The following is a 24650-nucleotide window of genomic DNA, read 5'->3' as shown; positions in this document are numbered from 1 at the left end:
TATCTACAGTTGACCTAAATCTAGTCAGTACAGTCACTCTCTACATCATTCACAGAGTCAAACTGCACATAAACTTCATCTAGAATAAAAACATGTAAGAAATGTCATTTTAAAAGAAGTTTTGTTGTCTTTAAAGAAATTAGCGGAGCTGGGCGAGTTTTGTTGTCTTTAAAGAAATTAGTGGAGCTGGGCAGTGGTGGCTTTTAATCCAGCACAGAGGAGGCAGAGGCAGGAGGATCTCTGAATTTGAGGCCAGCCTGGTCTACAGAGGGAGTTCCAGGATATCTAGGGCTACACAGAGAAACCCTCTGTCAAAAAAAAACAAGAAGGGAGGGGACACACTCATGCGTGCGTGCGTGCGTGCGTACACACACACACACACACACACACACACACACACACACACACACGGGAGGGGGCGTTGGTTGATTAGTGATAGTTCTCTTCCTAGTGACCCCAGTGCACCCATAGCAGATGGCTCACAACCACTTGTAATTCAAGCTCCAAAGGATTCGATGCCCTTCTTGCCCCCTTCAGGAATACACACATGGCATATATTTCACACAGACAAATATGCATGCACATATGTAAAAGTAACAATACATAAAAAAGTTGATATATATGAGAGTAGATTCTGAAGGTTTTATTTTCTGTATCAGCAAAGACAGAGGAGGGAAAAGGATAATATAATTGGATGTATGCTTCTAAAGTAGACTCTCATTTCATTAATGAAAATGCCTGGGACCAGAGAACAGAGTAGTAAGAATTTAGTATTTCACAGGACTGGAGAGATAGATAGCTCAGTGAGTAAAAGGAGTTGCAGCTAAGTCTGCTGTTCTGAGTTCCACCTCTAGAACCCACACAGTGGAAAGAGGACTAACTCCTTCATGTTGTCTTCTGACCTCATGTGCTTTGTGGTATGTGGGTGTGTACACAGGTATCGTACATGCATAAACAGATACTTTTATTTTTTTTCTTTTAAAGCCTTATATAGCTTTGGCTACCTTGGAACTTGCTATGTAGATCAGGCTGGTCTTGAACCTAAATCATAGAGATCTGTCTATCAATGCTTCCCAAGCACTGGAATTAAAGGCATAACCAACATGCCCAGCTCACTTTACATCTTACTTTGAGGATCATTTCAATATAATCTTAGAGTATTGTATGATAAAATTCATCCATTATATGCCTATTATAAATAGGTATCGAATTAAGCTGATGATTTTAAGGATCACAAAAATAGGGCATTATAGAGTATAGAATTCCTTCTTGATTCTGTTTCTGGTTGAAGTATAGTGATTAGTCAGTGATAAATCAAAGGGCAGAATGATCTGGAAAAGTTGCTAGACTTGGTTAGAAAATAGGGACTGTTAGATAAAACTATTTTTCCAGCCTTTTAAGTCTACATCTGTGGTAAATAAACTCTTGATATTGAGACGGAAATTTCAGAACAGCCTTCACATATAAAGCAGTGTTTTTGTGCCTTTGATTCCAGCACTTGGGAGGCAAGTGCTGGTGGATTTTGGAGTTCAAGGCCAACTGAGTAAGTTCTGGGACATCCAGGGCTACACAGAGAAACTGTGCCTGAGGAAGGAAGAAAGGAGAGAGAAAGAAAGAGTAAAGAAAGCAGTAGTAGCTGGTGGTGGTAGAGCACACTTTTTTTTTTTTTTTTTTTGGTTTGGTCTTTTTTTTCCTTCGGAGCTGAGGACAGAACCCAGAGCCTTGCGCTTGCTAGGCAAGCGCTCTACCATTGAGCTAAATCCCCAACCCCCAGAGCACACATTTAATCCCAGCACTCAGGTAGCAGAGGCAGACAGGTGTCTGAGTTTGAGGCCAGCCTCACAAAAACAAAGTAGTGCTGGTTCTAGCACGGGGGTGTGGGGGCGCCCTTTAGTCTTAAAAAAAAAGTACATGCTTTTCTGTACCAATCATGTAATTCATATGGGTGCCATATGGGTTTTGGTTTTAGTGCCACGTGTGTATAAATCTGGATTGTCCTGTTCTATTCTCAGGAAAAACATTAAATCCTACTAAAGTTGAAAATAAGCAAAGAGTTGTTTGCTGCTAATGCGTGTATTTGTGGGATTAAAGCAGAAGACGTTTTCCTCTTATTTTTTTTTTCTGGAAGCTATTCTGTTAACTGAATCAAACGAATTAGAAAAAATTAATTTGGAGGTAATTTTGGCAAAGATAGAACATAACTAAGAAAAAAATGTTCTTTATATTGTTTTAGGTGGAATTTTTAGGCATGTCATTGTGAAAGTATTTCTTTCAACCATCCTCAGAAAGGAAAAGAATAGACCAGATGAACATTGCTTTTTCACTTGTTCTGGAGAGGGCAGGGTGTGTGGTGGTTAGCTCGTAGCTCAGGCTGCCCTTGACCTTATGATCTTTGTGCCTCTCAAGTGAAGGGAGCACAAGTGCTTTCGTGGATTCCCTCCTCATTAGTCTTTTAAATCTTTAACCATGAGTACTTTATTGGGCTAAAAAAGCCAGAGCAGCATTAAAGCAGATTGCTTCATGATTTATTTGACTCTCTTTGTTGTTGGCTACATGGTGGTTTTCCAGCCTTTAAACCCAGTAGGATGATAGTAGGATTGAAGAGTCTCAGAGCATCTAAGAATGGGTAGGTCTGATGACAGGGATAAAATGCTTTCCAGGATACTTTTACTGAATGATTCATGTGTGTTTCTGTTGGCTTCATTCTGAGCTACTCTCTAAATTTGAGTATTCATTAGCACTGTTAAACAAATGGTGCTGTTAGATCTACTTTTGTTGTTGGGGAAACACATGATAATCAAGTAAAGAGAACCCTCTTTTCTCAGGAAGTTTTTAACCCTGGAACTCTTCCCACCAGAGATGGTTGCAGACAATTGTAGATTAGTGTTTCCATCTGTGAGGTCCAGAGGCACACAGCTTCTTTTTAACTAGTTCAAGCCAGAACACTTCTAAGGAAGGAAGGACTGTGGTAGCTTGTGAGCCCAGAATCAAATTGTATCTGTAGAAGGATGAGTGTTACTAGTAACTAAGTCTGATCAGGCACTCACTGAGTTCAGGGGCGTGAGCTTGTTACCAGAGGATGGGAAGAACTTCAGGAAGTGTATGCACTGGGCAGGCAAAGGTATTAATTGCACTTTGAAATTCGATTTCTTATATTTAAAGCTTCAAAGAGGGTTTGGTGAAGAAGTCCTCTCCCTTTGACATTTTTCTTTTTGTTCTAGCAAGAATGGAGAATTTCATTTTAGCAGTTATAGCTTTATCTCAGTGTGCTTGTGTGCTTCCTGACTGCAAATTTAAGCTTGGTTAAGTTCTTTTCCTTAACAAAACTATGGTATTTTTAAAAACTGTCTCTGCCGTATCTGTTGTTCGTTTTTTCTGTGGACGTGAGTGAACTTAGAGAGCAACAACCATGACACAGCCTGAATTCTATCCTGTCTTGAAATTTCCTCTACCTCACATACAGCAAAATACAAAATGAAAATAAAAATACAGTTTATCTAGGGTTAAGCAAGCACCCTGTGATTTCCAACATCTATGGAGGGGCACCTTAGACTATGTCTCCTGAAGATAAAGAAGGGACACTGTAAATTTAGATAGTGATTTGTACATGTGTGAGTGGATGCTTGGGTATATGAGGGGGGTGTGCAGAAGCTAGAGGACAATCTCAGGTGTCCACTATCAACTTTATTTTTTTTGACTGGGGCAGCCCTGGGGATGCGTTGCTCTCTGTCCTGGAATTTACCTGATAGGTTTGTGGCTGACCTCTGGTATCAATGTTTCTCCACTTTCCTGGTGCTAGGATTACAGGTGCTCCCCACATCCAGCAGGTTTACATAAGTAGATCCTTGTTGCAAGGCAAGCATTTTGCCAACTAAGCTCTCTCCCCAGCCCTGTAACAATCTCATTTTTAGCTGGGCATTGTAGTACATGCTTATAACCCCAGTACAAAAGGCTAAGGAAGGGAAGATCAGGGATTTGAGGTCAGTGTAGGCAGTATAACTAGGTTCAAAGGCTAGCTTGTGCTACATGAGTCTGCCTCAAACTAAACAAAGATAAAATGACATTTCTTCTTCCTTAGTTGAGAGTATACAATTGTATTGGTAGATGAATTGCAAATAGTAAAAGGCAATTGTTTTACTATCAACTTGACACAGCCTAGAGTCACCTGAGAATGGAGTCTGAAATGAAGGATTGCCTAGATCAGGGTTCAGGGATCTATTCGGAAAAAGAAATGGCAATATTGTAAGGGCCAGAGATGATGGGTGATTGAGTCCAAGGAAACAGTATCTTTCAGACACAATAGGACCTGTATTCATATGAATTATTAGAGACTGGCAGCATGTGCAGATTCAAGCCTGGCTAGGTCCAAGTGCTAGGAGGGAGAACCAAGAAGCTAGCTGCAATTGATACCCACTTGCAAAGGAAAAAGTAGTTTTCTACAGTTGGATATCACTGGGTATAATAACCATACTTCAGGATAGGCCCCATGTCTGGGAGTATTTAGCCAACAGAAAATAAACTCAATGACATTTTTTGTAGACTTTTTGTCTCATACTGCTTTCGGTTCTGTTTGTTTTGTTTTGGTGGTCTTTTGCTTGTATGTTTTGGTTTTGTCCCCCATCCTCAACCCCCATTCCCTCATACAGGGTTTTTCTCTGTAACCCTTAATGTCCTGGAATTTACTCTGTAGACCAGGCTGGCTCTCAAACTCACGGATTTGCTTGCTTCTGCCTCCCAAGTGCTGGGATTATAGATGTGCACCACCAACCACCACCCAGTTTGGTTTCTGTTTTTGCTGGAGTTTTTTTTTGTGCGTTTGTGTGTTTCTTGTTTTTGTTTATTTCTTTTTTAAAGAGAGGGCTAAAAAAGGGTAGGGTGTCATTGAGTAGGTAGGGAAGATCTGGGAAGAGATGGGGGAGGGGAAAAGCATGATCAGAATATGTTGTTTGAAAAGATGTTTTCAATTAAGCATTGTGTGGGAGGAGAGCAGTGGAAGAGTTATTCGACAGCTTCAGGGAGTCTGCTCTCCTCTTCACCGTGTGGGTTCTAGGGATCTAACTCCTGTTATTAGGCTTCACAGCAAGTACCTTACGTGTTGAACCATCTCTCTGCTTGTCCCTTAGTTATTCTTGTATAGTTCAGGCCCACCTGCCTAGGGATATTGCCACCTACAGTATGCTAGACCCTTCCATATCTGTCATTAATCAAGACAATAACGTATAAACATGCTAGCAGGTCTGATTGAAGCACATGTTTTTGTTTTTTGTTTTGGGTCTTTTTTTTTTTTTTTTTTTGATACTACTTTATATAGTCCTATCTGTCCTGGAACTTGCTATGTAGACCAGCCTGGCCTTATATTCATGAGATCCTCCTGCTCTCTCTGCCTTCTAAGTGTTGGAATTAATGGTGTATACCACCATGCCTGGATTGAAGCATGAGGTTCTGCTTTCCGTGGTGAATTTAGGTTGTGTCATGTTGACAAAAACTAAGGCATGATGTAATCTCTTAGTTCAAGGTATTATTGTGATAATTAAATGAAGTAATGTGTGGAAAGCAATTAGACAATGTCTTGTAAGTGCTTATTGCTTGGTGTTCACTGTAGTCAGCTATCTTGTTTTGCTTTTTATTCTATAATTCTTGATTTCTAGAAAACTACAGTTATTAAAATAATTACTGGGGGTTGGGGATTTAGCTCAGTGGTAGAGCGCTTGCCTAGAAAGCGCAAGGCCCTGGGTTCGGTCCCCAGCTCCGAAAAAAAGAACCAAAAAAAAAAAAAATAATAATTACTGAAGAGAAAGATTTATTTCTAGTTTTGGATGGCCAACCATAAGTCAGTTGAATTTGGATTATGAGTCCTTGGACATGAAGGTAATTTTGTTTCTGGCTAATGTGGTGAAATCGTCTCTTTTATGTTAACAGAAAACCAAACAAAGGATAGGAAGCCGCCATTTTTTGTGGGTATTCAAGACAGTGTATTGTAGAGAAAAGTGGAACACACTCAGATATGAGAGGGGCAGGTTTAAAGGGACTGCTGGGGAAGAAAACGCTGAAGGGCTGAGTGTGGTGACCATACTTAGGGATAGTGGCCACAGAGACCATTGTACCAGTCCACATCCTGGGTGAGCTTTGTATTGTTTCTTAAAGATTTGGAATAGACTGATTTTCTGAGGGGTAATGAGTCAACTGTTTTCAGATAGTAGCAACAGAGCCGTGATTCCTGTGCGGAGTGGAGCTGTAGTCAGGTGAATTCTGTTGCTGTGGATGTATCCAGACACACATTCAGACTACAGTGCATTCAGGGTCTCAGGACATGGCGCCTGATTAGATTGATGAGGTGGAAATAAGGTGGAGGGGAAATCGCAGTAACTGGAAAGAGCTGAACCAGTTTTCACATGGGGGGAGTTGCATTAAAAAGACAATCTTCAGAAGAGTCTCTTTTAGTGTTTGCTAAAGGAATTTATGTAGAACTTATGTGCCCAAGGAGCTCTCATGAGGCTGGACAAGGAATGACCCAAGGGACCTCTGGGGTGAGCAACTTTCCAAGCTAGGCATTGTGTAAACACTGCCAGACAGTGCTATTTTGATCATCTGTGTGTTTAGTAGAGTCTCTAGAAGGACTGTGCCTTGATAGTAGGGTTAAATTCTAGACAAAAGGTTATTCCCATTTTTTCTTAAAATAAGATCAAAACAAGGTTTAACAGATCAAGCTTATCTACAGATTTTATAACTGACTTTCAAAATAAAGTCCAGCAATCTCAAGAACATTGTAGTGTAGTGTTTGGAATCTTATTTTAAAGTAATTTATTGAATGCAGGACTATGTGAATTGTGATGAAGAGATGGTAGGATCAAAGAAATAGCAAGTGACATAAACAGACAAGTTTTATTTTTTTTTAAAAAAAAGATCTGATGGAATTTAAAGATTTATTTATGTTATGTATGTGAGTACACTGTTGCCATCTTCAGATACACCAGAGGAGGCCATCAGATCCCATTACAGATGGTTGTGAGCCACCATGTGATTGCTGGGAATTGAACTCAGGATCTCTGGAAGAGCAGCCAGTGTTCTTAACTGCTGAGCCATTTCTCCAGCCCAACAGACAAGTTTTATTTAGTTGTGTGTGCAAGTGTGAGAGAGAATGGATATGAGAGAGGTATGTGTGTATTTGCATGTGTGGCTATGAGAGAGGTATGTGCATGTGGGCATGTGTATAGAGTTCCAAGGACAACTTTATGGAGACTGATTTTAAAATTTTAGAGCAGAGATTGAAGGAACGGCCATTTAGAGCCTACCCCACATGTGGCCCATCTGTATACATCCACCAAAACTAGATAAGATTGATGAAGCTAAAACGTGCATGCTGAAAGGGACCGGATATAGAACTCTCCTGAGAGACACATCCAGAGTATGTCCAATACAGAGGTCAATGCTAGCAGCAAACCACTGAACTGAGAACAGTACCCCCTTTGGGGGAATTAGAGGAAGGATTGAAAGAGCTGAAGGGGCCTGCAACCCCATAAGAACAACAATGCCAACCAACCAGAGCTTCCAGGGACTAAACCACTACCCAAAGACTATATACATGGACTGATCCAGGGCTCCAACTGCATATGTAGCAGAGGATGGCCTTGCTGGGGCACCGATGGAAGGGGAAGCCCTTGGTCCTGCCAAGGCTGGACCCCCAGTGCAGGGGAATGTGGGGTAAGGGAGGGTGGATGGGGGGCACTCTTACGGGGTTGGGGAGGGGATGGGGGCTTATGGACAGTAAACCGGGAAAGGGAATAACATTTGAAATGTAAATAAAGAAATATATCCAATTAAAAAAAAAAAAAAAGGGGGTTGGGGATTTAGCTCAGTGGTAGAGCGCTTGCCTAGCAAACGCAAGGCCCTAGGTTCAGTCCCCAGCTCCGAAAAAAAGAAAAAGAAAAGAAAAAAAAAAAAAAGGAAAAAAATATCAGCAAACTTGACGGCATAATGATAGAAACTACCTCAAAACATAAAGACTCAAGGAAGAATATTGGCGTAATTGTACTTCCAGAAGAAAGGTGGAAGGAAAAAAATTTTAAAAATTGAAAAATTTCAACTTTATAAAAAGCTAAACTAACTGATTTAAGAAGTTCAATTAAGGGGTTGGGGAAGGCCCTGGGTTCAGTCCTCAGCTCCGAGGGGGGGGGGGAGAAGTTCAATTAAGAATAAATTCAAGAATAAAAACGTAATTTAAAGCCGATTTTAATTGAACAACTCAGAACTTATTATGGGTAAAGTAGCTAAGAAAATATGTTATTGAGGAACAACAGAGATGACAGAGTTCTTGGCAAAACCAATATAAGAGAGAAAACATAATATAAGGCATATTTTGAAATGCTAGGAGGTAAACTGTAAATTTGTATAAAATGCCACACATAACCAAAATATCCTTTAAAGACAACGTACGTTTTCATATGTGGGAAATTGTCCTACAGGAAATAAAGATGGCTTTTGTGGGGAAGGAAAATGATACCAGATGGAGCCTTACCTAACAAAGGAATAAAGGGTACCAGGAGTAGCATATGAATACGATAAAGCATTTTATTATTTTTATTTCTTTTTTCTTTTTTTTTTTTTTTTTCTTTTTTTTTGTTGGGGACCGAACCAGGGCCTTGCGCTTCAAGGCAAGTGCTCTACCACTGAGCTAAATCCCCAACCCTATTTTTATTTCTTTAGATAATAATTGCTTTACCTGTGACTTACACCATACTGTGGCTCTATTTTATATGCTTAAGATCCATGACAACAATAATATAAAGGACGGAGTGCAGTAGTGGGAAGACATAGTCTTATGCTATATATAAAGTGACACAATTTATGTTGAAGATGTACTGTGATAAGGTACGTGTACATATATTGAAAAGCTGTAGAACAAGCAAAACTTCAAAGAAAGGTAATTTGTGTGTCTGTAAATGTTTAGCTAGTTGTGAAAAAGGGAAGAAAGGACAGATGGGACAAAGACAAAATAAATAGCAAGGTCATGGATTGACATGACAATATATTAGTTGGTCTAAATATTTCAACTAAGATACAGATTATCAACTGCATGTGGTGATACATGATTGTAACCTTAGCAGTTTGTAAGTGGATGACTGAGGGTCAGAAGTTTAAGGCCAGTCACTGTTACACAATGAGTTTGAAGCCAGCCTAGACTGTAGGAGACCCTGTCAAGGGAAAGAAAGAAAACCTTTAGGATATGTAATGTTATCAAGGAGGAAGATACATCCCATTTCTGCTGTAGTCTCCCTACACGGCCTGATTAGAGGGTCAGCTCTAAGACTGAGCTTTAAATCATTATCTTTACGTGTGTGGGTGTTTCACCTGCACCCCCTGGTGTGTGTACCACCTGCAGAGGTCAAAGAGGTCATAGGAGTCCCTGGAACTGGAGGTACAGGTATTTGTAAGCCACCTTGTGGGTGCTGGGGTTTGAACCCAGGTCTTCTGGAAGAACAGATGGTGTTCTTAACTACTGAACCATCCTTGCTTCAGTAGGGCTACAGTTTGGAGAGATGGGGCTGGTGGAGGGTTTTGAATTATTTGTAGTTTGCTCATGAATGGGATTGTAAGACTGTCTTCTGATCTTTTACTTCTTAGTCAGCAATTGGGTCTCCACTTCCATTCGTTCCTACCAAGATATCTCTGCTACCATAGGCACAGGTCAATAGATAATCATTCATAAACCGAGGCCACCAAAAACTGTAGGGGAAAGTAAAACTTTCTTTTAAGGTGACTTACATATTTTTTACAGTTACAAAATCCTGTTTAATTGAGAACTTTCCCCTAACCCCCAGGGTTTCTCTGTGTAGCCCTTGCAGTCTTAAAGCTCTCTGTAGACTAGGTTGGCCTCAAACTCCTCCATCTTCCTGCTTCCACCTCCCCAGTGCTGGGATTAAAGGTGTGTTCCACCACTGCCCAGCAACTCCAAATAGAACTAAGAAAGAAGAAAAAAAAACCAAAAAACCACTAGGACAGGTCCTCATGGTGCACAGACATACATTCAGGCAAAATACCCATACATATAAAATGAATAAAATTTACATTTAAACCTAGAAAGACGTACTTATTTTATTAATTAAAGTGCTTATCAGTAGAAGATGGCCTGTTAGAAATTTGGAGAGTGGCACTGTTAGGTTTACTTACAGTCCTTCTGTTTCTACACTTGAAAAGTACCCCCCCCCATAAGTGTATCTGCTACACCTTTTCTGCTTGTTGATTTTGTGGATAATAGAAAGCATAGCTTTTAAGCCAGTGCTTTGTCAAGTTGTACAGATATGGGGGTCTAACACTGTGGCAAAGGCCATAGAACCCGTGGAAAGGAGGCCAGGAATTAAGTGCTGTGCTGGTGCCATTGAAGGTATAGGGAACCAGTCTGTCCCAGCTGATGGTTGAGAGCTCTAAATTCCAAAGCCCAAGGCATTGATTATAAATTTCAGTGCCACACCCTGCCGTGTGTAGTCTTTTCATAGGCTTTGTTTTTTCAAAAACAAGTTAAGCTTGTTTGAGCCATTGTTGGGTAGAAAACTGTCTGAGTTTGCTGCAAACAAACCCACCACATTTGGGATAAATGTTCTTTCCTTGTAACCAGGAATGTGTTGTTTTTTTTCCCTTAGTTACCCTTTTTGTGAGATACTTTTCTATGTTAGGTGTCTTCTCACAGAGATGAAACAGAATTGCCACTTTACTCCATTGCTCTGTTGAGAAGCATAGGGACCTTTCCTTGAGTGAAGTTGCCACAGCACTCGGGAGTTTATCTCTTGGGCTTCGGTGACTGTTGAGGGAAGCTTTTCTAGAGGAATGACTTCTGAACCAAGATTGCAGGTTGAACATGGATTAGCCCAACTAAAGAAAGGGAAGAGTGTGATGCTAGCAGAGAGGAAGACTTGGAAACATGAAGCACACCAAGGACTGCTATGGACATGGCTCTAGAGGGATTGAGGCTGGAGATAGATAATCTGCCACATTGTAAAGTCCCTTCCTTTGAACGTCCATATCAAGATTCCCCACCTCTCCATAACCTCTTCATAATTAATTAGGGCAACAGATCTGTCTGTTCTCAGGACTTCGTTGAAAGAATTATGACAAGGAAAGTGTATAAAGTGTTCTCAGCAGGCTGTGACTTACTTATATTTTCTAGGGCTTACCACATTGCCCCATAGGCCTTTAGTAAATGTTTACATGAGTGGTGTAAGGGAAAGCAGGGTTCGAAACAGAAAATTTTTTAAAGTTTTTTTTATAAAGATATTATTGTTATGGATCTTAATTATGAATATGTTTGAGTGTCTGTGTGAGGGTTCTTTTACATAAGTGCAGATTCCTGCGGAGGGCAGAGGCATCCGGTTCCCCTGGAGCTAGACATAGATGCTGCCAGAGGTGTTTTCTCAGACTTAAATTCAGGTCTCTATAAACCCAATATGTGGCTTTAATTACTGAGCCCCTAATACATCTATATTTTAAATTATATTTATCTATTTGTGTATATGTATATATGTGCATGTTGCGGTGAGAGGACAGAGAGTGGGAGTCATTTTTTATCTTCCACCATGTGTGATAAAACTCACATTGTCAGGCTTGGTGGCAAGCACTTTAATACAACAAACCATATTACAAGTTGAGCCGTCTCATTGACTGTAAGAAAATGCTTAGGATCTTTACTTGTGATCATACGTAACTCTTCCTTTCGCTGTGATTATAAAAATAATAACTCGAATGATTTGGGGATATTTGATAGAAGTTTTAACTGTTAGGTAATTGGAAATCTTGAAATGAAATTAGGCCTGTTTATAAGGTTTGTTTGGCTGGTGTGCTGATGGGAACGGAAGCAGTGGCTGGTCTTCTTGGAGAAGTGTCCCAGACAACTTTAGCTATTGAGCTTTCCACACATATACATGTTTGTGAATGGTCTTTTTGCCCTAGATGATACAGTTTTCTTGCAACTGTCTCATGTAGTTATTATTTAATTAGAACACACATGAACATGTGTATTTATTGCTTTTTATTTCTCATAATAATTCAGATACAGATTTTCTTGAATTTGTGGACATGACTTTTTAAAACGAGTTATTTATTTAGTTAGTTATTTAATGTATATGAGTGCTCTATTTGTGTGTACACCTGCATGCCAGAAGAGGGCATCAGGTCCCATTACAGATGGTTGTGAGCCACCGTGTGGTTGCAGGGAATTGAACTCAGGACCTCTGGAAGAGCAGCTGGTGCTCTTAACCACTGAGCCATCTCTCCAGCCCCTATTTACTACTTTTTTAAAGATAAGTATGGCATACACTGTAGATTTCAGCAGTTGAGAAGCTGAAGCAGGAGGATAGCTTGGGTCTGTTGAAACCTGCTTGGGCAATACCATATCTCAAAAAAAAAAAAAAAAAGTATAAAGCTCATATTAAAGTTAAACTTAAATTAACAAAGCTTACCCTCACCTGACCTCTCCCCCAAATTAAAAAGAGAAGAAAGAAAAATGGTATTAGGTATTTCTGTAGAAACCATGACACAGTTAAGTCATGCATTGTAAATAGTAGACTCTTGTACTGAACCAGGTTGTGAGGCAAAATTCAGAGATATTATTTGTCCTAGTCAGGGTTACCATTGTTGTGATGAGACACCATGACAGAAAAAGCAAGTAAGGGAGGGAAGAGTTTATTTGGCTTAGTCTTTTACATCACTGTCAGTCATTGGAAAAGTCAGGACAGGAACTCAAGCAGGGCAGGAACCTGGAGGCAGGAGCTGATGCAGAGGCCATGGAGGGTGCTGCTTACTGGCTTGCTGCTTATGGCTTGCTCAGCCTGCTTCCTTATAGATTCCAGGGCCACCAGCCCAGGAATAGCACCTCCCACAATACACTGGGCCCTTCCACATCAGTCACTAAGTAACAAAATGCCCTGTACCTGGATTTTCTGGAGGCGTTTCTCAGCCGAGGCTCCCTCCTTTTCAGTGACTCTGGTTTGTGTGAAGCTGATGTAAAACTAGCCAGCTCACTATTTAATAATGTACGTGCTTACGTAAAAACGAGAAAGTCACATTCATGGGATTTTGAAATGTAATTAAATATATTACAATTTTTACTTGGTGTGGCGGGGGACTGTCTGCCAGAGTGTGCAGGTGGTCGGAGGGCAACTTGCAGGATTAAGTTCTCTCCTTCTACCATGTTGGTTCTAGGAACCAACCTCTGGTTGTCAGGTTTGCTTGCAAGTACTTTTAACCTGCTGAGCCTTCTCTTCAGACGTTTTAGTATAACAGGGTTGGGGGGCTTTCTTGAGGGGTAACACTTGGCTGTATTTTGTTTCAGAGTTCTGTATCAGCAGATGAGTTTTACAGTGCTCACCTCATCTAGGATGAGATTTTACTATTATCTCCTGTATTGCTTACTTTTCACATTGTTTTATAAAGTGCATGAAAGAAGGAAAGGAGGATTTACAGCACACAATTTGAGGACATACAGTCTATCATGGCTGAAAGGTTGGTTGGTAGCAGCAGGCATGTGACTCTGGGAGCCTGCTCATATCTGGACAGATCAAGAAGACACAGAGCCAAAAACAGTCAGGAATGTGAACTTCAAGGCCTGCCCGGAAGTGACCCAGCTTCCTCCATCTAGGCCTTTCTCACAACCTCCCAGGGCAGCATAAGGAGCCTGTGGGGACATTGTGCATTTTGACATCTTTGAATGTGGTGTTCTGTCCAGATAAGTTATGCAGAGGGTAACTTTGTCACTGTGAGTGATAAGACACTGAGCAGCACTGTACAGCTCACAGAGTACCACAGAAGGTCTTTGCTGTATGTGTTTAACACTGCCTTCACGGCACAGAAGCAGCCAGGCACAGTATGTAAATGTCTGTGTTACAATAAGGCTTTATTTATGGGTGCCAAAATTTGAATTTTATGTAATTTTTCTATATTTAAGAATAAGTTAATTCCTTTTCTAACCATTTAAAAATGTACATGCAAATTAGTAGGGTGAGGACCAGTTTTGGTCCATGGCCTGTAGCCTCCCTAAACTTAGGTATAAACTATGAAAAATCCCAAAACCTAATAGTAATTTCTATACCTTTTCATCATTTTATTTAAAAACACAGTGCTTAGGTACAAAAAACAAACAAAAAAAAACATCAGGCTTGGGAGGCAAAGACAGCCTCATCTACAGAGCTAGTTCCAGGATAGCCAGGGCTACATAGAAACCCTGTCTACTGGAAAAATAAAACCAAAAATCACATGTATGGTGCTAAGGCACTGAAGTTTATTTTGGTTTATCAAGGCTTGGTCTGTTTTGTTAACAGAATTAAAATGTAAACAATGATTTATGTATCAACTAGAATTGTGGGATTTACACCATCGTAGGCTTCTTTATAGTGAACAGTTTCTTCTGTGTGCACAGTGCATGCATGCATTTGTACATAACATGGTTTTTTGTTTTTTGTTTTTTTTTTCTTTTCTTTTTTTTCGGAGCTGGGGACCGAACCCAGGGCCTTGCGCTTTCTAGGCAAGCGCTCTACCACTGAGCCAAATCCTTAATCCCTGCATTTGTACATGTTTAAGAGAGCGTGTGTACATGAATGTAGAGACCAGAGGATGACATTGGGTGTCTTCGAGAAAAAAAACCTTGCTGGGTACCAGGAAAATAACCAGTTCTGTAGAAAACTGCTGGGCTCATTCCCTAGAGATTTTGATTTGGTAATTTAGGGCGGGGTCCAGGAGTGTTCACTGATAGAAAAGAACCCCAGGAACTTGGATTCAAATTTTGATATTACAGGAAGCAGCAAGTTGCTGTCTGTCTTCTCTCGACCATACTACGTCTACCATGCTCCTTTTTCAAATGAGAAAACCTATTTAATTGATGCTAAATAAATGATAACACAAATGTGAACAAGGGGCATTAATGATTAAATTAGGGCTGGATTTCTGTTGTCCCTTTGATTATCTGATTGCTTTGTATTTGCATATAAAATTGATCTTTCATTCTTAGAATCTTAGATCTTCATTCTTTTTCCTCTTAGTAGGAAATGTCTCCCTTCTGTAGTCCTCCTCCCATTAACACCCGCTTCTCAAGTGTGGCCTGTGATGTCATTCTTAGGACTCACCTCCTCCTTGCTCTGGCTGACTCTCATGTTTAACTACTGAGTCCCTTCAACTTGCTTATGGAGAGTTCCCATCCTTGTGATTCTTAAGAAACCCAGTTTTGGGTCATAGCATGGTCAAGGCCATTTTAGGAAATAAAAAGCAGCCAAGTTCTTGGGGCCAACAAGCATTGGGGATTTACCAGGGAGTAGAAGTTTGAAGCTGAATACTGGTACTTACTTGCTCTGTGTTCAGAGATGGTGCAAGAGTTAAACACTCACTAGGCTGAATCTTATGCTTTTTTGTTTGTTCATTTTGTTTTTATTTCAGTCACCCTGATCTTAATTCTCAAAATGTCATCTTATTTTGGGTTGATTTTGTTTTCAAGGTCTCTAAGTTAGTAGTTACTGTTCTGCTGTTACAGTAAACGCCTGCTTGCAGTAGCTTACTTTGCTTCTTAGACTATTTGCTTCAGTTTCCTCCTTTCTATGGTATTTTTCTTAAAAAATAATAGTCAGAGACTGTCTCTGACAATCATCTCTGTCTGAGTCTCAGTGTTTTACCCTTTGTGTGTGTGAGGGAGTACATAGATACAGGTGTACATTTACCACAACAGATGTGTGGAGACAACTTTAGGAAGTCATTTTCCTGTTCCATCATGTGGGTGATCTCTGGGGATGGAAGAGGTTGCCAGACTTGGTGGCAAATGCTTTTTACTTGCTGAGCTACCTTGCTGACCCAAGGTATCATAACTGTTAGTTTTCTTATTCCATAAAGTTACCTCAGTGTCTTCAGCCGCTGCTCTTACTAACAGAAGGAGTCATCCTTTCCTCTTGTGCTACTCTAAGGTTTATTTTGTTTTTGTTTGTTTGTTTAAATCCAAAGGAGCTTGTAATTTACCACAGTATGTCAAGATCCTGGTTCAGTTTCATTCTGAAGACTCTCTTTTGTTAGTTCTGGAAGACAATCATCACCATTTTGAACATTGTTTTTCTCACTGATTTACCCTCCTGAATCTACATTGCATACATACACAATAAATATCATTAATTTCCTTCTTCCATTTCTTTTTTTTTTTTTTTCTTTTTTTCGGAGCTGGGGACCGAACCAGGGCCTTGCGCTTCCTAGGCAAGCGCTCTACCACTGAGCTAAATCCCCAACCCCCCTTCTTCCATTTCTTAAGTTTTGTTTGTATTTTTATTTATGTTTGTGTTAGCTTTTTGAGTAATTTCTATTACCCAAAAGATTTAAATTTCTCAGTTCACTAATTCATTCTTGTAAGATTTCCCCCTTGTTTCTTGTTTTTGTTTTTTGTTTTTGTTTTTGTTTTTGTTTTTTTTTTTGGTGTTTGTTTTCAGAGTGGTGCTTAATATATAGCCTTCTGTGGCCTAGAAGTTGGGGTGTTGTAGACTAGCCTGGCCCCAAACTCACAGAGCTTCCTGCTTCAGCCCACCAGGTGGTAGAATTAATTACCCTACATACATTATATGATAGCTATGTATAGGACACACATGTCACAGCTTGCGTATGTGGAGAGATCCAAAGACAGCTTTGTAGAGTTGATTCTTGTTTTCATCTTTATATGGTTCTGGAAATTGGACTCAGGTCATCAGGCTTTATTGGCAACTGCTTTTAGCTGTTTTAAAACATTTTCACTGTTAGGGAGTTGTTTGCCCATACCTCTCTCTCAGTCAGGAAGTGATTTTCTAAGGGTCTTTATTAATATTTGTCTTCTTAGAGTCAGACTTAGAGTATGCATAGCTAGTTGCTAAAGAGAAATACTAGGCTAAAGGCTAAAGGTTCTGAAATAGGAAATGATAGTATATAGCCCTTTGGAATCAACTGTGAGTTATGTTGTCAATACCTTGTTTCTCTTGTTTTTATGGTCAGTGTTTTGGGTTGGGCCTAGGCTTTGCATATTGGCTTGTTCCTATTTGTTTACTTTTGCATATTTAAGTTGGAGAACTTCTGTCAAGCTTAAAACTTAGTTTCTGCTTTTCCTCTTAAACATTTTTAAAATTAACACTTTTGCTTTATACCTAGGTGACAAAACACGCCCACCTTCCTCCAGCCCCTCCAGCATTATCCGGCGCACTTCCTCCCTGGATACCCTTGCAGCTCCATACCTTGCTGGGCACTGGCCCCGAGACAGTCGTGGGCAAGCCACACCCTGCATGAGGGACAAGGCCACACAGGTAGGTTTCTTTTACTTGTTCTTCTCTGAAGCATTGAATACACACCAGAATTTCCCCAGAAGCTTTTCAGAAGTACAGGTTTCTAGGCCTACCTTCCAGATATTCTGCTGGATTTGTTTGGCTTGGGAGTGTCCATTTCTAAAAGTTCTCAAAAGGAACTCCCTTAGACATAGATAATTGTGAACACAACTTCCCCCTCTTTATTTCTTAGAAGTTAGGTTACAGTCTTACAATATTTTCATGTCTGGAATTTGGACTCAAAAATTTGTAATAGGATTATTCTGCATATCATTTATTTTTCATATATTGGGAGAACTATACTACATTGTTTTGTGTGTATGTGTGTTTGTGCTCATACATCTGCATGCTTATACCGTACAGTGCTAGAGTGCATATAGAAATCAGAGCACAAATCTGTGAAGTCAGTTCTCGCTTTCCGACTTTACATGAACTCTAGGGATCAAACATGGTCAGCAGTGCACCGTCAGATACTGCCAATCCCACTTACTGCCCATTGCTAATAGATCCCATAAGAGCAAACAGCTCAGTAAATGCTATTCTGAAAGGGACGTGTCATACTTTTACCTCCATAAAACTAACTAAAAGGATGTTAGAAAGTCAGCATTTATAATTTATAAATTTATAGTTAAAGAATTGAAGTCCAGCCAGATGGTGGTGGCACATGCCTTTAATCTCAGCATTTGGGAGACAGAGGCAGGTGAGCTCTGAGGCCAGCCTCGTCTACAGAACGAGTTCCAGGAAAGCCAGCATTGCACAGAGAAACCCTGTCTTGGAAAAAAAAATTGAAGTCCAGTATTGTACAAGTAGTTCATGATTGCATGCTAGTTTGGAGTTTGTTTTTATAGTATTACCACATTGTAATTAAGCATTTGTATAGTCATTTACCCATTATTTTTCATACTTACTAGACAGTGAATCCCAGCAGGGTGAATCTGTGTCTGGCTTATTGTTGCTGTTTCTCAGGGTTCTACCTGGACAGTAAGTGCTTGAAGAGATTTCGAGGAGCATTTGCAAAGCAGTGGCTCAGCAGCACAGTGTTGCACTCTTGGTAATGGAGAACGAAAGGCTTACAGCCCGAATACTATTGGCAGTTAAATTTTTGCATTAAAAAACTTTAATTACAAACTACATCCTACATAGAGGACTTACTCCAAGAAATCTCATTTTATTGGTCGGGACAGGTTTGAAAACATGGGCCTGGCCCCAGCCACTTGAGGAGGGCTCCCTTGTATAGCTGCAAGGTGAGCACCTCACTGAACCCAGAAGAGGCTGGAGCATTGGAACAGACCTGGCTTTTCTAAGTAGGCAGTGCTGAAGCCCGTGGCAGTAACCACATCCAAGTCTCTTCCAAACTGTGGAGGCAGGCCTGGGTATGTGGTAGGAAGATTCTGGTGCCCCCATGACTCTGAAGACATTGTTGTTGAACTGATAGTCAGAATAAGAGTAAACCTCTAAAGACCTGGGTGGTAGGAGTTGTGAGCCCAACCATGTTGCAGTCTCCTGTGGGCTCTCCAATTTTAGTTTTTGGGTTTTTGTTTTTATCTTTTTTTTTTTTTCCTCTGGAGCTGGGGACCGAACCCAGGGCCTTGCGCTTGCTTGGCAAGCGCCCTACCCCTGAGCTAAATCCCCAACCCCTTGTTTTTATCTTAATGGAAGCCATGTTCTATAGCATCCTTGATTGAATGCCATCTAAGGTGTCTCCCAGAACAGTGGCCCCACCTCTGAGTCTGCTTCTCTTCTCTATCCCAGAAGGTACATGCTAGCACCATTCTGCCCGGTCACATCCCATAACCTCCAGTACTTAGAATACATGTTGAAAATGCCTCCCCCCCCTTATCTGCCGTATAAATCATTATACCAGAATTACGCTAGTCCGTATGATCTGTAGTAGCTGCAAGATGCTGAGTTGCATAGAGAAAAGTTCCATCACTTCACATCACAGTGCAGATAAAAAAGAGAGCTACATTTACCCATATTGTTATCTGTAGAAGTCTTTTGTTTAAAATCCAGCAACTTTAAGACATTTTGAGCCTTTTCATAATGAAATGATTCTGAGAATTCATCAGAATATTTCCATATACTGTAAATTGGAATCTGCTCTTCAGTGCTCAAGTCTTAAAGTCTTTGCCACCCAGTACTAGTGGATGGAAGAATTCATGTACCAATTTTGCTATATTTGTATCATTTGTTGCTTATTTATTAATTTGTATATAACTTCAAAGAGTTTGTAAATCCAGTCCTGTGTTTTTCTTTGTAACCAGACAGTTGGAAACCAGTTCCCAAGATGCCACACTGTGTGCTCCATCTCCAAAATAAGTTATTTTTTTTTGTGTTTTCCAAGACAGTTTCTCTGTGTAGCCCTGGCTGTCCTGGAATTCTCTCTGTAGACCAGGTTGTCCTGGAATTCTCTCTGTAGACCTAGAGAATCTGGGACTAAAGTCATGCACCACCATGCCTGGCTTAAAATAATTTTATTCTTGTTATTTGATGTCCTAAACTTTCTTTTAGATTTTATTTAAAATTTCCTATGATGGTAAATTGCAAATGTCCAGTGTGAAGGTGGTGTTTTGGTTTTTTTTGTTTTTTGTTTTTTTCCCCCCACCATTAGGTGAACTGAATTTAACCACAACCATCTTCTGGGGAAGAATAGAGAAAGGGCTGGAGAAATGGCTCAGTGGTTCAGTGCACTGACTGCTCTTCCAGAGGTTGTGAGTTCAAATCCTAGCAACCATATGGTGGTTTACAATCATCTGTAAAGAGATCTGTTGCCTTCTTCGGTATGCCTGAAGACAGCTACAGTGTATTTATATATAATAAATAAATAAATTTTTTTAAAAGTAAAGGAAAAAAGCTGACTCACTTTTAGCCATTTCAATTGCTCGTCACAGCAGTGCCTGTGTTACTAATTCTGTTTAGTCTGAGGTTTGGAGTCCCGGGACCAGCACTGATTGCCCTCAGCACCATACCACATTTAAGTTTCTCTGCCAGTCTCTCTCTGGATTTGACTTGAATGTCTAGTCTTGACTTGTCATTGTTGTTGTCTAGTAAAAAATTCACAAAAAGCTGAAAATTTGCTGCTTTTTGTCTAGAAACTGGAACTGCAAATGGCAATCAAACTTTCCATTCAAGAGCCACTACACTAGAAAGCAAAAAGATGATGATTGGTGGATGCTGCACGCCGTGTTGGCTCAACCTCCTCTCCACATGTCCCAGCTCTGGGCCAGTTCAGAATTTATGAATAACCTTATTAATAAAAGAAATGAAAGGAAGGTTACGACTGATTATAACCAGTTGATGCTAAGATACTTATGAGTAGTTCATGGTGGTTAAAGTGTGCTAGAGAAATCAGTGCTTAAGAGCACTGCTCTGACAGAGAACTGGGATGTATTTCCCAGCAACCACGTGCTGTCTCTCATCAGTCCACAGACACAAACAAGGTGCATATACAGATGTGCAGAAAACACTCATAAAACATAAAATAATAAAATATTTAAAGATGTAAAATATTTCTATCAGCTCTACTTTTTGAAACATATATTATTTTTAAAAAAGTCTGGTGTGCTGTTGTTAAATACTTTTTGTTAAAATAAGTTTCCCCCCTCTACAATAGACCGAGAGTGCGTGGGCTGAAGAGTATGCTGAAAAGAAGAAAGGGTCTCATAAACGCTCATCATCCTGGGGCAGTACAGAACAGCTTAAAGAGGTCAGCAAAATGTGATGGAAGCAGGAGTTTGGCTTTTCCAATGTTAGTTCCTTAAAGTTGTGGGATGCAGATATCATTTTCCTGGTGTAGGGAGGGTGTGTGTGTGTGTGTGTGTGTGTGTGTGTGTGTGTGTGTGTGCGTGCGTGTCTGTGTGAGGGTATGTGTGCCTGCATGAATGTGTGAAAACCAGAGGGTGATGCCAGGTGTTGGCTACGTTCACTGTGCCTTCTTGAGAAGGTCTCTGACTGAAATTGGCTGACTGGCCAGTGAGCCTCAGGGGTCCATCTGTCTTTCTTCCTACCGAATGACAGCAAAGACCATAACCCAGTTTATTTGATCAAATTAAGCAAGATTTATTTCCTGTCTGGTGGGGTTATTTCTCTAAAATGGGGCTTGAAATATTTTTGAAAATAAAGCATTGAATGTAATAAGAAGTGGGGGCTTATATAGCCCAAAAAACTGAAAGGCTAGAGGGCTTTTCCAGAGTTAGGGGATTTCCAGAGAAATCTTGGTTATGTAGGAACTTAGCTGAACTTTTAAAATTATTTGGCAAAACATCTTATCAGGGTACATTCAAGGTATGAGTTAATTCTATAGGGAAGAGAGCATGCCAACTTGAATTTTGCAGCAAGCAGAAATAAACTTGTTCTGTCCTTTTTTTTTTTTTTTTTTTTTTTTTTTTTTTTTTTTTTTTGGTTCTTTTTCGGAGCTGGGGACCTAACTCAGGGCCTTATGCTTCCCCTAGGCAAGCGCTCTACCACTGAGCTAAATCCCCAACCCCTTGTTCTGTCCTTCTAAAAAACATAGCTTGCATCCATAAGATGTAGTCCAGCTGGTCAATCACTCCTAGCACAGGGGTCATCGATGAGGTTTCAAAGTCATGTGCCATGCCCAGTTTGCTCTCTGCTTCATGCTTGTAATAAACGATGTAAGTTCTCAGTTTCTTGTTCCAGCCACTGTTTTGCTCCACCGTCTGATGGAATAAAATTTTGGTGAGAGGGGTAGGAGGTACCCTTGGCAGACCTGTGCCAAGCTTTGCCCAGAAGAAAAACATTAGTGTAAGAGGTTTACTGGGGGAGGGTGGGGACATGACACACAGAGAGAAATAGAGGTAGACAAGAGATGCCTTGAGGGGACAGGACACACACAGACACACACAGACACACACACACACACACACACACACACACACACACACAGGGGGGCGGGTGGGCAGGCATGCATGAGGTGGCTAGGGGCCCTTTTATGCACAGCACACACCTGTTGTATCTGGTGGATCCCCGAGAGCAGACCAGTAGGGACACCTATTTGCTAAACAGCATCATGGCCACTATTGCTCTAGAACTGCAAGCTCAAACTTACTTTCTCCTTCTGTATTATCTTGACTCATGATATTTTATCACAGCAAAACAAAAGTAGCTAATACGCTTGGCTAATGAGATCCTGGCTCAGAAAACAGCAAATTGTATTTGATATGTAAAGATTTTATTTTAAGTGTATTTTACGGTTTGGCGTTCATCCTGTTGCTGTGATAAAACACTTCAGCCAAAAGCAAGTTGATGAGAAAAGGTTTTATTTGCTTAAGGTGAGAGAGAGGAGGGTAGGGAGAGGCTGAATATGAAGGCAGGAACAAGCTGATCACATTTCATCAAAACAGGGAGAGCAGAGTGGAGTATGCCTATAAAAGCTCAAAGCCTGTCCCTAGCAATGCACCTTCTCCAGGAAGGCTTACCGCTAAGAGGTTCCATAACTTTTCAAAACAGCACCCCCAACCTAGGACCAAGTGCTCAAATACATGAGCCTATGGAAGATATTTCTCATACAAATGAACACACTTGGCTTGATTTGTAAATATTTTAAATTTTACATTTATAAAGGCAACAAGAGAATAAGTTATTTCTAAGAGCATAATTTAAATGCTGAAAACTTTAATACTTGAGAAACCCCAAGACTAACAACAATGTTAAATGTATTTGTTTTTCTTTAAATCTATACATATACATGTGAATATATGTATAAAATACCGATCAATTAGATTTTGTAATATGGTTTAAAATTTCATGTACTAAGGATGAATTTATTGGTTCTTTAATCAAGAATATGTTTTTGTTTTGTGTGGAAAACACTGTTTCTGCCCGTTTTTCCTTTCAGATTGCAAAATTACGCCAGCAACTGCAGAGAAGCAAACACAGCAGCCGTCACCATCGAGATAAAGAAAGGCAGTCTCCATTCCATGGCAACCATGCAGCTATTAACCAGAGCCAGGTAAGGAAAGAGATTGGCTTCTCTTCTAGGTCGTTTGTACTCATTTAGGATAGAATGTCCAAGACCATGTGTGTAACAATGTTTTAAGTAATAAATCACAGCCTTTCTCCCTCCCCTAAATTCACAAAATAGTATTTTATCTAGGAGGTTTACCCAGTTACAGTTTTAAAGTATTTTTATTTATTTATTTGGGGACTTTTTTTCCAGATAGGGTGGGTCTCTTTACACAGCCTTGGCTGTCTTGGAATTCACTATGTAGAGCTGATGAACTCACAGACACCCACTTTGTTCTGGCTCCCAAGTTGTGGGACTAAAGTCATGCCCATGCTCCCCCTGTTACACATTGCGATTGAACCCACTTTGCTGAAGCAGGGTATTTCTGTAGCACTGGCCATGGAAAAGACCTTTTTCCTTTCTTAGTTTCAGTTATATTATCTGGAGATTGGGAGGAATGGCTGCTGTCTCGATGTCTTTTGGGAGGGAAACAAATGGCTTAGATCCCTATGGAGGGCAGTAAGTGTCTTGCCCATAGAGCTTTCTCTGTTTGAATTCAAATTGGCTAGAGTTTCTTGGCAAGAAGAGAGCAGGTTTATTTCATATTCTGTGATTGAGTCTTTCAGTTCCCCAAAGCAAAGCTTTGTGATTATGGGATCCTGAATTCAGTTTTCTATTGGAACAGTAGGATGGTTAGAAGTCTGGTTCTGTGATTTTTAGGCCATATTTTAAGACTGGGTTAGCGGATGGAAGCTAACTGCCCTATTGATAAGTAAAGTTTTACAAGATGTAGACAGTTTTGTTCTGTATACATTATCTTTGGTTCCATTCTTATGAGATCATATGAGATCGGGCATGTTTAAGGTGATAGGGCTGTGAACCTTTGGCTCCATTCTTTTTTTTTTTTTTTTTTTTTTCTATTTTTTTTTTCGAGCTGGGATTGAACCCAGGGCCTTGCGCTTGCTAGGCAAGCGCTCTACCACTGAGCCAAATCCCCAACTCCCTTTGGCTCCATTCTTAATACAACAGTATCATTGAGTAGTTGTAACAGAGACTATCTGACCCATAAAACCTTAGGTCTTCACTGTTTGAAGATTTATAGAAAAAAGGTTTGCTTTTTATTCTTACAGTTGTTAATATGTATGGGGTTGTATGCATTAAAAGGGCTGCAGAAATGGCTTGGCGGATAAGGGAGCTGACTGCCCTTCCAGAGGTCCTGAGTTCAAATCCCAATACCCACATGGTGGCTCACAACCATCTGTAATGAGATCTGATGACCTCCTCTGGTGTGTCTGAAGACAGTGACAGTGTACTCATATAATAAATAAATACATCTTTTTAAAAAAGAAAGGAAGAAAGAAGAAAAGATGATTAAAGAATAGTTTTTA

General features: G+C 40.2%; 1 protein-coding gene across 1 annotated transcript in view; it reads left to right on the top strand.

Moving 5' to 3' along the window:
- Nucleotides 1-24650, top strand: part of Fam117b (family with sequence similarity 117 member B) — a 66739-nt gene that overhangs the window by 18029 nt on the left and 24060 nt on the right. Inside the window, exons 2-4 of the mRNA XM_032902904.1 lie at nucleotides 17128-17279; nucleotides 20911-21003; nucleotides 23155-23268. Coding sequence (XP_032758795.1) covers nucleotides 17128-17279; nucleotides 20911-21003; nucleotides 23155-23268 — 359 coding nt within the window. The remainder of the gene's footprint in view (nucleotides 1-17127; nucleotides 17280-20910; nucleotides 21004-23154; nucleotides 23269-24650) is intronic.

This window comes from Rattus rattus, chromosome 5, assembly GCF_011064425.1.
Source record: "Rattus rattus isolate New Zealand chromosome 5, Rrattus_CSIRO_v1, whole genome shotgun sequence".
Lineage (NCBI taxonomy): Eukaryota > Metazoa > Chordata > Mammalia > Rodentia > Muridae > Rattus > Rattus rattus.
Note: the sequence above shows the minus strand (reverse complement) of the source record. Positions and strands in the feature narration are given on the sequence as shown.